The sequence below is a fragment of the Eretmochelys imbricata genome, chromosome 1, assembly GCF_965152235.1.
Source record: "Eretmochelys imbricata isolate rEreImb1 chromosome 1, rEreImb1.hap1, whole genome shotgun sequence".
NCBI lineage: Eukaryota > Metazoa > Chordata > Testudines > Cheloniidae > Eretmochelys > Eretmochelys imbricata.
In genome coordinates, this window is record NC_135572.1 from 331,107,361 (window position 1) to 331,122,113 (window position 14,753).

At 37.8% G+C, this 14,753-nt stretch overlaps 1 protein-coding gene across 1 annotated transcript in view; it reads right to left on the reverse strand.

Annotated features, from left to right (window-relative positions):
* SLC2A13 (solute carrier family 2 member 13) overlaps positions 1–14,753 on the reverse strand; it is a 307,588-nt gene that overhangs the window by 82,047 nt on the left and 210,788 nt on the right. The window contains exons 5-6 of the mRNA XM_077807858.1: positions 13,108–13,271; positions 6,358–6,478 (exon numbers count right to left, since the gene is read on the reverse strand). Coding sequence (XP_077663984.1) covers positions 6,358–6,478; positions 13,108–13,271 — 285 coding nt within the window. The remainder of the gene's footprint in view (positions 1–6,357; positions 6,479–13,107; positions 13,272–14,753) is intronic.

Sequence of the window (14,753 nt, forward strand, 5' to 3'; positions counted from 1 at the left end):
ATTTGTCTCGCTTCAACTTCCAACCATTACATTGTTTTATACCTTTAACTGCTAGACTGAAGAGCCTTCTATTATATTTGTTCCCCAGGAAGGTACTCATAGACTGTGATCATGTCACCCCTTAACTTTCTCTTTGGTAAGGTAAACTGATTCTGCTACAATAAGGCATGAGTTCTAATTCTTTAATTATTCTTGCAGCTTTTCTCTGAACTCTCCCCAATTTATCAACCTCCTTCTTGAATTGTGGACACCAGAACAGGACACAGTATTCATTCAGTGCCAAATACAGAGGTAAAATAATGTCTGTATTTAAAAGTTAACCTGACATGGATGGACACAACCACTGTCAGTTTCAAACTGAAGCGAGTACTAAGGACAAAAACATTGTTTGGGCAAAAGGCAACTCTGCACTATTTCTTCTGCACCTGGTGATCAAACTGTCAAGAAAAAACAAAAGAGAACAGTAAGGAGGAGAGACAAATTAAGGAAAGAAGAAAAGAGAGACTGAAAAATGGAACAAAATAACAATAATGGCTGTCAAAAGCTGGGTCTGTTTCCCTGTGAAGAGATGGATGGTGTGCTCAAGCCACCAGATCTTTGATATTCTAAGGGTTTGTTAAGATCTCGGAAAGATTGCAGTGAGCTAACGTGTTACTGACCCTCAACCTCTTTCCAAATCTGGTTAGTTCATTTTAAACCTTTTTATTTCTGAACCAATTCATTTTTGGAGACTGCTAACTTGCTCTCTGGTATCTAAACCTCTCTCTGAAGCCTTATGATAATTTGTACTTTACAGTTGATGATGTTGATACTGTCTCAAGTGACCTTTTTCTAAACAAACTAAGGAACCTAGATGGAGCTGCTCTAAGGTGGGTGCACAACTGGTTGGAAAACCATTCCCAGAGAGTAGTTATCAGTGGTTCACTATCAAGTTGGAAGGGCATATTGAGTGGGATCCCACAGGGTTCAGTTCTGGGTCTGGTTCTGTTCAATATCTTCATCAATGATTTAGATAATGGCATAGAGATACACTTCTAAAGTCTGAGGATGATATCAAGCTGAGAGGGGTTGCAAGTGCTTTGCAGGATAGGATTAAAATTCAAAATGAACTAGTCAAACTGGAGAAAAGGTCTGAAGTAAATAGGATGAAATTCAATAAGGACAAATGCAAAGTACTCCATTTAGGAAGGAACAATCAATTGCAAACATACAAAATGGGAAATGACTGCCTAGGAAGGAGTACTGTGGAAAAGGATCTGGAGGTCATAGTGGGTCAAAAGCTAAATATGAGTCAATGGTGTAACATGGTTGCAAAAAAAGAAAACATAATTCTGGGATGCATTAGCAGGAATGTTGTAAGTAAGACATGAGAAATAATTCTTCCATTCTACTCCATGCTGAAAGAGCCTCAGCTGGAGTATTGCATCCAGTTCTGGGGGCCACATTTCAGGAAAAGATGTGGACAAATTGGAAAAAGTCCATAGGAGAGCAACAAAAATGATTCAAGGTCTAGAAAATATGTCCTATGAGGGAAGATTAAAAATACTGGGTTTGTTTAGTCTGGAGAAGAGACTAAGGAGGAACACGACAACCGTTTTCAAGTACATAAAAGGTTGTTACAAGGAGGAGAGAGAAAAATTGTTCTCTTTAACCTCCGAGGATAGGACAAGAACCAATCGTCTTAAATTGCAGCAAGAGAGGTTTAGGTTGGACATTAGGAAAAAATTCCTTACTGTCAGAGTGGTTAAGCACAGGAATAAATTGCCCAGGGAGATTGTGGAATCACCATCACTGGAGATTTTTAAGAGCAAGTTAGACAATCATCTGTCAGGGATGGTCTAGATAATATTTAGTCCTGCCTTGAGTGCAGGGGACTGGACTAGAAGACCTCTCGAGGTCCCTTCCAGTACTATGAGTCTATATTGATTTTGCTACTGAGCAATGCATCATTGTAGGAAGAGAGAGGACCTGTAAGTGACATTTTCTTTTGACATCTTAATGTGAGTGGTTTGTGAGCCAACTTGAACTTGAGGAAGGAGCTTAGGAGGCAACCTACACCTTTTATTTTTTCCAATATGACCCTTGCCCAGCTTCATCTATGAACAGAAAGTTGAATTTAAAGGACAGTGCAGCCTGCCAGAGTTTATATGAATGTGATTTCCACAATACCCTTGTAAATAAGGACTAAGGTCAAATTCTGCACTGATTTACACTCCAAAGCAGTTCAATCCCTTTGCTCCTTTATTATTTTTGAAGTTACTGATTGTGATATTTTCTGTTCTTAAACCAAATACAAGTATCAGTGTGTGTGGCAGAACTCTTCTGTGGGGTGACAGCTGTCCCCAAGCTACCTCAGAGAAAACACCCACACATGGAAATTACTTTTGAGTCAGGAAAACAATTGTGGATTTTTATTCGTTAAGTCTGTTCTACCTTCAATCTTATCCTAGCAATATCTGTAAAAGATGAGCTGGGGAATACAGCTCTTACCAATCAGCAGACAAATGGGACATGTGCAGTAGTATTTAGGTTTCTTTTACAGACACCACACTCAATCCTACAAAACAGACGTGCAAATTTAAAATCCATTATTCATAATCTGTATAGTGCTAGGAAAATTTTGTTTCTCAGCAGAATATATTATGGATAAGACAGTTTGTTCAACTTACTATTTTGTAGACTGTATCAGAAACACACCCACACACATCTTACTTCCAACACTTACAGTACATCTATACTGCAAAAACAAACCAAAACAAAACAAAAAACCCCACAACCCCACAGCGATGAATCTCAGAGCCTGGGCCAACTGACTCCTACTCATGTTACAAGGCTGAAAATATTAGTGTTGACTTTCCACCAGCCTGGGCTCTGATGCCTGGTGAGGGGGATGGGTCTCAGAGCCCAGGCTCCAACATGTGTGGGAATGTCTGCGCTGCTATTTTGAGCCTCACAGCACCAGCCTCGCGAGCTCGAGTCAGTTGACCTGGGCTCTGAGACTCACTGCCGCAGGGTTTTTTTGGCAGCGTAGATGTACCCACAGTTGGATGTTTGCCTCATAGGCCAACTCTAGGTCAACATTAGGTGGGGTATGGTTAGCTTCATTACCTGAATGCATTGGCATTAACTGAGGGCATTTTTGAAAGTGCCTCTTAGTTCTCCAGTGTGGCTACAAGGCTGTTCCATTAATGGCTGGCACCCTCCCTAAAGTCCTGTTATTTTTTGGTTTTGAAACACCTATTAAGACCCCCTTATTACTTATGAGACGTCTAATCAATGAGAGATACTGAAGCAGCTGTCCTGCAGGGATCCTCAATCTATTAGCCAAGATGGTCAGGGATGTAACTCCATGGTCTGCATGTCCCTAAACCTCTGACTGCCAGAAGCTGGGACGGGACGATAGGGCATGGACCACTTGATAATTGCCCTGTTCTGTTCATTTCCTCTGAAGCACCTAGCACCAGCCATTGCTGGAAGGATACCGGTCTGACCCAGTATGGCCATTCTTATGTTCTTAATTGAGAAAGAATAGAGTTCCCTCTTCTGCTCTCCATTTCTAATAGGAGCTGAGGTAGTTAAAACTTATTTTAACCAGTGAAGTCATATGATAGGACTCTGAATACACAGGAAGCAAAGCTACTCAGTAACAAGGTGCTATTTTAACACAGCCACTTTTCAGAGTAGAACCACAGTGTGAAGTCTATGTATGAAGTCTATTATAGGAATAGATTTCATAGAATAGATAGAAGCTGTTCTCCTGGATTCTGTACTTGTGGATTAAAAGGTTTGGAACGGAGACAGGTTGGAGCTGAACTCCTCCAGAGACTCCACTGGAGAGCAAATGTTTTTTTAATTGCTTTTTCTTCATTTGAAAACCCACTAAAAATATTAATTTTCTATTCTTATTGTCTTGGCTGGAAGAGACTGGATCTCTGAGGTTTCATAGTGCTGTGAATGACAATGGCAAATATCAGATACTTCAGAGGAGGAAGTAAGACCCTCCCCACCCAAACTGACAGTTATGGATAACAGGTTTATGAGGGAAGGTTTTCTAATCTCAGGAAGTTAGTAGTATGCTGATGACCTGAGTCAAGAGGATTGATATCCCACATACAATTTTATTCTGTATAATATAAGTGTAGACATTCTGGTAATTCATACAAATATCTAAACCTGTTTTGAATTCTGCTAAATCATTGGCACTGAAGCTCACAAGTTAAGTATGTGTTGTGTAGAAAAACATTTCTGCTTTTTAGTTTTAACTTTGTTGTCTTTAGTTTAATTGTGTGTCTCCTTGTAACTGTGCTATAAGAATATAAATAGGAGCACAAGACCTTCTCTCTTATTCCATTCACTATTTCATATACCTCTAACATGTTCACTATTATCTTTATGCAAAGACAGTTCTAGTCTTTTCAATCTCTCTGCATACGGATGTTTTTCATCACTTCTAATCCTTTTTTCCACCTTCTTTAGACCTCTTCTATTAATATCCACTTTTTGTCAGAAACATTTTGATGAAAGCATTCTATTGATTCATATAATGGCATCCCTTTCTTAATAGTCTAATATCTTGTTTGCCTTTTTTGCCCACAACTGCACATTGAGATGTCCACAATAATATCAGTTACAGTTAATTCCAAAATCAACAATGTGCACAAGTAATTCAAATTATTCTTCCAAATGAGAATTATCTGGAATGTGCCTGCATCAAATTTCATCTGGTTGAAAATCACTTTGCTTTGTTAGGTTCTTTTGAAAGACCTCATAGTCTTGAGATGTGATTAACCTAAATAATTTTGTCATCTGCAAATGTTGCACCACTTACCGTTCACCTCTCTTCCAAATGACAAACACAGATCTGAATGCACAGGTTCTAGTATGGATACTTGAGGCATCTCACTATTAATCTCCTTCCACACCTTGCAAAGGGACCTTTTGTTTTATTTTATTTTTTTGGAGACTCTTTTTTCCCCTCTCTCTTAACTAGATCCATGTGAGAAAGAGAATGGGTAACCATCAAAACCAGGCAAAGTAGTATATGTAGTCTTTGCTGAGGTAGTGAACACATAAAAGGATGCTTTTGCATTCAGGGATCTAATACATGGCTGGTATCCAAAGCCCTGAATTCAAGTTGATTATCAGCATCTCTTCTACACTTTCTCCATGATGCTATGAGGTTCCTCTCCCCAGACTCACTTCTGGGGTATGATGAGCAGCCATATGTACTTCTTGCCACCTCTTCTGACATCTTTGGGGAAACTAGACCTGCCCCTCCCATTCCCAGGGTCCTACTAGAAGGTCCTCATCCCCACAATCCTCCTATATCTCTTAGGAGTTAGTTATCCACTGTTAGTTTATTAGAATCCAAACAGAGTCTGGGGAAAATAATTGATCAGCCTGTGTTCTGCTGCTGAGACAGAATAGCAGATAGCAGGGACAGACAGCTGAATATTAGTGCCCAAATAGTCTGCACACTGAATTGCATGGATATTTACAGTGTTTGAGAAATTATTCAACTCACTCATTTCTAGAATAAACTCAAGACTAATTTGTACTGCAGTCTTAACTTGTCAAGCAAAGATTTTGAATTGCAACAAGAATTGTTTTAGCCTTTATAGCATTTGAACTCAGTCACATTTAACTAGTCTTTTCTCAATGGGAGACTGAGACATTTTCCAGCCTGCCAGCCAAATGAATGCTGAAGAGCTCATATACAAGACTGCAGTCTCCAAAGGGATAAAGACTAGCTACTGATTGTTATCCTGTGCATATCAATAGGTAAGTCAAGTCAGAAGATGCTTAGTCTTTACTAAATTCTGGTATGCAGAAAGACACAATTTTTGCTATCTTACCAGTTTGGATATTTTATTTACTAAGGGAGGAAAAAGTGAACAAAAACTCAAAATACAGAAAATGATAGAATATTTTTTAGAAAAACATTCTAAATAAATGACTCATCTTTTGAAACAAATACTGGGGGTGAACTATCTATGAAAGTACAAGTTCAATTTACCATCGATAAAGGTTAACATGATTGTGTCTGTTTTGAATTAATCATTAATGGGTCTGTAATTATCACTATTTGAAAAAACAGAACCCTTTTTTTTAAAAAACAGTAAAATGAAGGGCAAGGGGCACAAATGTTCTCTGGGAGAGCTCACAGTTGTGGTGCAGTGTAACGTCCATGAACAGACTAGTAATAGCAAGCACATTCGCAGCTTACATTTAAAAAAATTACTCAGTCTTGCACTCACTGAATATTAACATTATGAGTTTTAATAGGGTTGCAACACCTGCAAAATTGGGGAAAATCTTGCAGAAGACATTTAAAAAACAATGATCATGAAATCTCACCTGTAGTTTGTGCAAGTAGAATTTTGACCTGAAGGATCTGTTGGGTTAAGACTGACTCGAGGTGAGACCTGAGCTGACAGCAAAAATCCCAATGCTAGGATAATGAGTGCTACAGTAGTACCTAAAATACAAAAATAAAAAAGATTTTACTTCAAAGTACGCAAAATAATTCTTTGCTGCATAGACCTAGGTCTGGAAAAAGGAAGACACCCAATTTATATGATCTTAGCACAGTATTTCCTCACTATGCTAATCTATTGTATAAGGATCTGAGAAAAAAATTGTTTTTTTGGGTTGGGATCAGTGTTAAATTCAACAGCTCCTGATTTATTATCCAGATATTAAATTACTCAGTTGTTTCTTTTTTTTAAACATGGAGTTGAAGACTGTATGAATTAACTCGTATTCCCTTAAGTGATACAAATAATGTTAAAAAAGCAGAGTTAAACAGTGGCTTGTAAATCACAATATGTCCCTAGCTCCCAGACATCCAGACCCACCTGGAAGAAGGACAATAGCAACACGCTTTTGCAGCACAGCATTCCTAGTTATATAGAAACAAGAAAATAAATTTGATTTTTTTTGCAGAGCTCAGTTTGTAGAAATGCTACCAAAAATATAAACCTGCTGTTATGAATCAACCTTTTTCTACCAATCCACTCGAGCCCCCAGAATTTTCTGTGCATCTGTTGTCTCAATGTGTAACACCAAAAAGGGGAGGACATAGGCAAAAAAGATACATGCAGTGTATTAAAAATAGTTCATTCCTAGCACAAAACCTTAGACCATATAAACTGATAACACCTTGGTCAGCCTTCAGCATGTCCTAATAAGTAACATAGGTTATTTTGCTTTTGGGGAAGAATACCATACTGTGTACTATATCTTGTGTTATCTATTTCTAGTAAGCTCAATCACTGTATATTGAAATATCATATTTTATATTATGTTTGTGTTTATATACATATCTTTCTATATGCTATATATATGAAGTTGATAATCGTGTGATAAGTTACAAAGAAATATGATAAACTTCAGTGTCGTTTGATGAATGAAGATATCATGCACTTGTTACCAGCACTCATACCCTTTTCCCAAAATTCCATCTCTCTAAGACTACTTCTAAAAGCCTAAGCAAATTTAAATAGACTTTTAATATAAATCCACCAGAAAAAAATGGTTTTCCTCCTCCAAATTTCACCTGTTCAGGGCTCAGGATGCACAAGAATCAACCCTACACCAGTTAAAGCTTTTCTCCAAATAAAAATAGTGTGACTTCAAAGCCTGATATCTTGAAGCCCTGCAGAGCTTTATGCTATTGGAAAGGGGAGATCATGATTTTCAACTTCCCAGTAGAACTCAGCACTCATTTTTAGTCCTGGAAAGACCACAGATATTAGAACTTTAAAATGTGACATCTTTAGGTACCAAAAAGCAATTAAAGGTATTTTTGGAGGGTTTTATGGCTCCCTCTGATTCCTGTATAGTTCTACTAATGGTGACAAAGGGACTTGGTGTCAGGATGGAGGGATACAAAAACTCATGCCTATAATTAAAATATACCTCCCCAAGCCATTCCTACAGCAGTTTTTTTTCTAAAATAGGTGGCACACAGAGAAATACATGATGGTTTTGTTGAAAGCTAATTTGGAACTGTCTGTAAAGCTCACATATGGCTTCACCAGTCATGAGGAATGTGACTATCCCAAATTCATGCCGATAAAATCTTTATACTATATCACACCCTCATGTATTCCTTTATTTAACTATTCATACATTTCACACACAGAAAATATCTGTATATGTCTATATATGTAATACAGTATGCTGTATTACACATTTAGCTAACACCTTTACCCAAGGATCCGACAAAGTACTTATAATGTGAAGCTAGCTTTTACCTTAGTTATGCAGACACAATAAGTCCTTCTGTAACATATGGGGACAGATTCACAACCCATTTCACTACCATACAAGTGGAGTGCAGCGGAAGTTTAGAAGTGCACAACACCACTATGTAATAGTTCGGACAAGTGAAAAATACTTTACCCAGTTCAGTCGGCATGGGGAACAAAGGTATTGCAGTCAGAATGTAATTGTATCTAAGAAGAAGAGCACAACACACACATTCAAAAACTCACACACACTTGTGTGTGCCTGGCTTACACATTAAAAACTTAGGCAGATATTCTTTAAAGAACTACCCATAATATGGTTCTTATGTTTTTCAAGGAAAACATCTGGTTTCTTGAGAAAACCAATTTACAAAATATGAAAAATATTATTACTACTACTTCTACAACTAATGTCCTGTGTAGCAAAGAGTGTTTGTTTGATGTATTATAGTAACCAGTCTATTATTCTGGTATTAAAATACTGTGCACCAGCATTTACCAGCAACTTTGCCAGCATGGACGCATGTACATTAATAAGGTGTTTTTCTGAGCACACACAGGCAGTTTACTTACGCTGATAGATCTGTTTCTGATGCCAAAAGCTTAAGCCAAACCAGGAAGCCTAAATCTCTGGAGAAATTATGAAGCCATCATCAAAATAAAAATGTGGATTTTCAATTTATTCTATATTTGGCTTTGTGCTGCTACTATGACTATTTACATCAACGACAATCATCTGGGCATGCTGAAGCTCATCCTGGATTTAATGTACTTTCCAAATGCCTATAAGCCAGAACATCAAATATTTTTAGACATGTTTCACATGGGGAACTATCATCAAATTTATATTCATTCTAAATATGCTTTGTTCATCTTTTGAGAGGTTGACCTAATACTGAAACATCTTCCTTCATCCTTTAACCCCTTGTACAAAGGAGGAGGAAAATATTCAGATTTGGCAAATAGGCATTATATAGTATTTCCGTCTGTGGAAAGTTTTCCTTTGGCTAACAACACAAACCAATACAGCATATCATTAATTGAGGCTAAAAAACTGTAAGTATTCTGAAGATATTTAATGTCCTCTCTATTACATAAAGCTAAAATGTTGTCATATGTACAAATACAGTGTGTTTTCAGACTGCCAAAGCCTGAGAAAAAAACTAAAACAGACATTACACCCATTAAAATCTCTGCACATTTTACATTTAATGAACAGCCTTTGAAGATACAGAACAAAGGAAAGAAAGACAACTGGCATCAAAATATAGCAGGAGTTGGAAACTAAGTGGAGTCAGTAGCCAACCTGTTAAAATTCTGCCTGTCTTCTCCCCTTTTTTGGCAGAAAGAAGCCTATGATAACTTTCGTAACTTTTCAGCGATCTATCAGCATGGTAGGATTTTTTTTAAATGTTGCCAGCTCTTTGAAACTAGTGAAGATGCCAGACTTCAAATGGTAAACACTTCTTTACAGAACATTGGCAGAGAATGGAAAATGTCCATATCAGTTTAGGAAAAAGAATTTAGAGTAAATCTACCTTTTTTATCCAATCATTAACAATGATACTATAGACCACAGCTAGTCCAATAAATGTCAAGGCATTACCATAAGACAATACTTAATGTGCACACTGTTACACTATGTAATGTTTAGAAATAATACTTATGACTTATACGGTGCTTTTCATAACTTCATACATTTGTGCACATTTTTCAATTTTTTCTTGCACTTAGCTTTCATATATCCATGCAGCCAGTGAGTATTGTCCTCATTTTACATATTGAGAGATGACAGCAGAGAGGTTACCCACAGAGGCAGCACCAGTTGTAACCAGTTTAGAGTTCAAGATTTCCCAGTTCCCTTGAAAGGCAGTTTAAAGTAGCAGAGTGAAAAATGCACACTTACAAACATAACAAAACCCTCTATTTGAAACACTGCCCACCAGAGGATCTAAAGAGCAACATAGGACCTAGTGTTTATTTATTAAGCATCCCTCCTCCTAAGATGCTCTGTATGCTGCACAGACGATTAAAATGCAGTAATAACAGATATGCAAGAATGAAATCATCATAGAATATGTGACTTACAAACACAACACTGCCTCCCCCAACCAAACTCTAAAAGCCAAGCACCACACAAAAAGCTCTAAATAGTATTTAGAGATGGTATGTGATCTCAGTCTCAGCTCGATGGGAGTCAGTATTGCATTTTTCCTTTTTTAAAAGGCCACAGGATAAAGATGATGAAAAGTAACACAACACTAATTAAAATGATTGAAAGAAGGCAACCCAGTAAAGAGAAGGGACCTAGAAAAGGACATCTTTACGTACTAATTCTGTTCTGCATCTAAGTACCACAAAAACACACACTCTTTACAGTATTCTTCTTGGTTTTACTACAGTGGCCATCTACTCTTTACTAAACTGCTTTGCGAGAAATGTTTGCATGAACATTTTCAGATCATTGATCTTTGAATATATTAGTCAGAGGACCTGGTCACAAAGGGCCCAAAAATTCCGGAGGCAGTGACTAAAGCCTGATGGTCAGGACCCAAAAGGATCAGTTTGTAATTCTGGCACTGAGACACTGAAAAATACACTATGCCTAACACAGAGTACAAGATCAGTATTGTGTTATTGCAAGAAATAGGCTTAAAGTATTTTGGGAGTAATAATAAAGTAATACATTTCTGCTTTGTTCTGCTTTTGTTCATGCCCCATTATAATATTTGATAGACCACACAGAAAAAGAATGACTATTAACTGAATAAATAGCATTAGATGACAGAGTTAGACAAATTCACACAACGTTATATATTACTGTAAGAGTGATATACAGTAAACAGTTTTGGGACTAAACAAGTCGCCTGGTCTGGAGTCAGTCACAAGCAATGAAGTGCATATTATTTTGATGTGTGCTTTAAACCGCTAGGAAATTTAAACAAAGGTCAACAGCATGAAAGCTATCAGCAACTCAATCCAAAGAATAAAGGTGGATTTGATAAATCAGTTTCATGTCTAGGGAGCATGATCAGATACATAAGCCATGTGCCGACAGATATGGAAAAATAAAAGATGCAGGTTGCAGAGACGTGAGTCATTCAACATTAACTAGTGATTGCAACAGAGGGTTGCTAGCATGGAGACCATTCCTCATGCATTTACAATTTTAATTTTAAACTTATCTGCTTGAGCTAAAGTTGAAGAAGTACTTTCTCAGCATTGCTGTGTTCAATTATGATCATAAAGGTTTTTAGAAAATACTAAAGGTCACAAGAATGGAAGGAATGTACCCTGATATTCCATACCATGGTGTCTCCTGCAATGTCATTAAATTGCCTACTATGGGGAGCAGCTAAGTTACTAGATACTATTGATGGAAATAACTTCATGTAACATTCTGGCTTTGAACTCAGTTGGTAGATGGTTAACGGTGATTGCTCTCTTTTATCCAAATTATCTCTGTCAAGTTTCAACCCTTCTGCTGTTGAATCATGTATAAGAAGATTTAAGTTGTCAAAATCTGCACTGAAAAGGCATTATTTTAAATGTGGGTACCTATTGTAAGTTGAACATACCAAATTTGCTCAAAATTACATGTTTTAATGTACAAATTGGTTAACTGTGCATACCAACCTGCACAGTTACCACACATAAATGCATGTTTTGTAGGCAAAATAAATGTAGACAAATTTTGCAGCTCAAGTGCTATTAGTTGAGAATTTTGTCCAAATGTATTGGTGTTCCACTCTGGCAAATAAATTATTAAATGAACTAGTAAGTTATTTTACTCTTGAGACATTGAGATCCTTGATACAGAGACCACTACTGTCAAATTTCATGTTTCTGGGCCAATTATGGGGTAGTAGAACTTCTCAACTACACAGTTATACAATTTTCTTAAAATGGGCAAAACAAAGTACCTTTCCCTAATCTCGTTCTCTGAAATGGCAGAACTGTTTTAGCTGAAACTTTCCAAAACAAAACCAGGCCTCTCAACCTGAGGCAGATACTTGACATGGAAAATTTCAGGCCAAACAGTCTGGTTAAGATATAAGCAAATGAAAACATGGTCTTATCATGAGAACTGCTGGGCTACATTAACGATAGACAGTGCTACTAGCTCTGCCTATATCATCTTCCTAGAAGTGACTGTTTTTATTGAGTTTAAGTGTGATGTTAATGCCATTATAGAAGAATGCTTAGCTAATGGCTAAAATTCATAAGGCATTCAGAATTTTACACTTTAGTTTCTCATGTGACTATGTTGCATTAGCCACTTCATGTTAAACCATTAACTATAATGCTTTTACTATTTCATATTTGGAGGGACAATGAACAGAACAGCACTCTTCTCTTTTTAAAAGAACACAGCAATTATATGTCTTTTTGCTTTCTGTAATAATTTCTGACAAAATGTTACAAATTCATTTTAGTTTCTAAAAATTACATATGCCATATTATATATTTAAAAACTAACCAACTGTGAAGTTAGGCACATTTGATTGCTCCTAAATTAAAGTCTTAAAGGGATATACATATTATTGTCAACTGTGCCCTGAAGCAGAAATTGCAGCTGAACAAATATATTCGTTATGATAAATTTAAAAATTGCTTTCATTCTTAGCACGTAGCTGCACATTATTTTCATTCTTAAAGGGCCCTGTGTACTTCAGCTTAATGTATTTAAACACACACACACATTTTATTTGTGTGTGTGTGTGTGCAAAATGAGTCAGTCGTTTATTTTACTTTTCTTTAGAAGATCGTGTTGATCAAAGGAGAATTCAGAGCCTTATTTTCATTTTGTTCACCTTCATTAGAATCAAACAGTATTCCCCAAGTAATGTCTCACCTGTTAGGCTACCAAGCGTAAGTTTCCGGCGGCCCACTTTTTCAACAAGCCAGACTCCCACTAGTGTGAAAAGGAAGTTTGTAAATGCTGTCACTGCAGCCAGCCAGATTGCAAGACTGTCATCTTGAACCCCCGACATCTGCAAAATGGTTGCACTGTAGTACCTGTAAAATGAACAAGAGTCAAATATAAGTACCACCACTAATTTGACCTTTGCTTAGATCACAGATTCCGTCATACAGTTTAAGGCCAGAAGGGACCATTAGATCATCTAGTCTGACCTCCTGTATGACAGACCACAGAATTTCACCCAGTTACCCCTCTATTGAGCTCAGTAGCTTGTGTTTCGCTAATGTGTAGCTTCCAGAAAGGCATCCAAGTCTTGATTTGAAGTCTTCCAACAGTTGGAGAATCTACTTCTTCCTTTGGTAGTTTGTTCGAATGGTTAATCACCCTCAGTGTTAAAAAGTTAAACATGTTTTAGCAAGAGTGAAGTGGAGAATGGTCTTTATCCTCAAGGAGAGAACACGCTGCTGAGAGATTTCATAACCTTTCGAAGTGCTTTAAAAGAGCCACACAAATACATTCAGTGCCATTTCATTGCAAGAAGTTTTTCAGCAGCAAAAAACACAAAACAAAAACTCCAGCTGCTTGCTCGCTGACAAGGAAAACAATGGATCACAGTTCACAAGGGGGAAGAAAAGAACATCAATCACTATTGGGCTATTACCAGCAGGAGAGTGAGTTTGTGTGGGGGGGGGATGGAGGGTGAGAAAACCTGGATTTGTGCTGGAAATGGCCCAACTTGATGATCACTTTAGATAAGCTATTACCAGCAGGACAGTAGGGTGGGAGGAGGTATTGTTTCATGATCTCTGTGTGTGTATATAATGTCTGCTGCAGTTTCCACGGTATGCATCCGATGAAGTGAGCTGTAGCTCACGAAAGCTCATGCTCAAATAAATTGGTTAGTCTCTAAGGTGCCACAAGTACTCCTTTTCTTTGCGAATACAGACTAACACGGCTGTTACTCTGAAACCTATCAATCACTGTGTTAACTTGTAGGGCCAGTGGTCTTGACCTGAATCTTATGCTTGTGATAAACAGCATTTTTGTGCATTGGAAAGGGGAGGATAGTTGTGTTGGCATCAAAAGAGGAAAAGTCAACCAAAACTCCCCATTATCCAAACTTCACTTAAGCTTTGCCCTCTTTATCTCATTTATTTTAAATATCTCAAACACTTTGGGTAAAATTGTTATTGAAAATTGACTAACAAAAGCTAATAATTGATTTTGGAGCATGTGTTTAAATTGCATTTGCCAGTTGTAATTCCAGTTCTAATTTTGTTATGGGAGAGCACTGAGTGTTTGGCGTTGAGCTCTTTTTCAATATTTAAATATCTGAAAGATGAGAGATAACCAAGCAGGGCCGGCTCTAGGCACCAGCAAAACAAGCAGGTGCCTGGGGCGGCACATTTCTAGGGGCGGCATTCCGGCGCCGGCCATGCAGCCCCTAGAAATGTGCCCCCCGCTCGCCTCCGCCTGCTCCCCTGAGTGCGCTGCTGCCACCGCTCCGCTTTCCCCCTCCACCTCCCAGGCTTGCCGCGTGCTAAACAGCTGTGGTGGAACGGCGGTGAGCTGGGGCG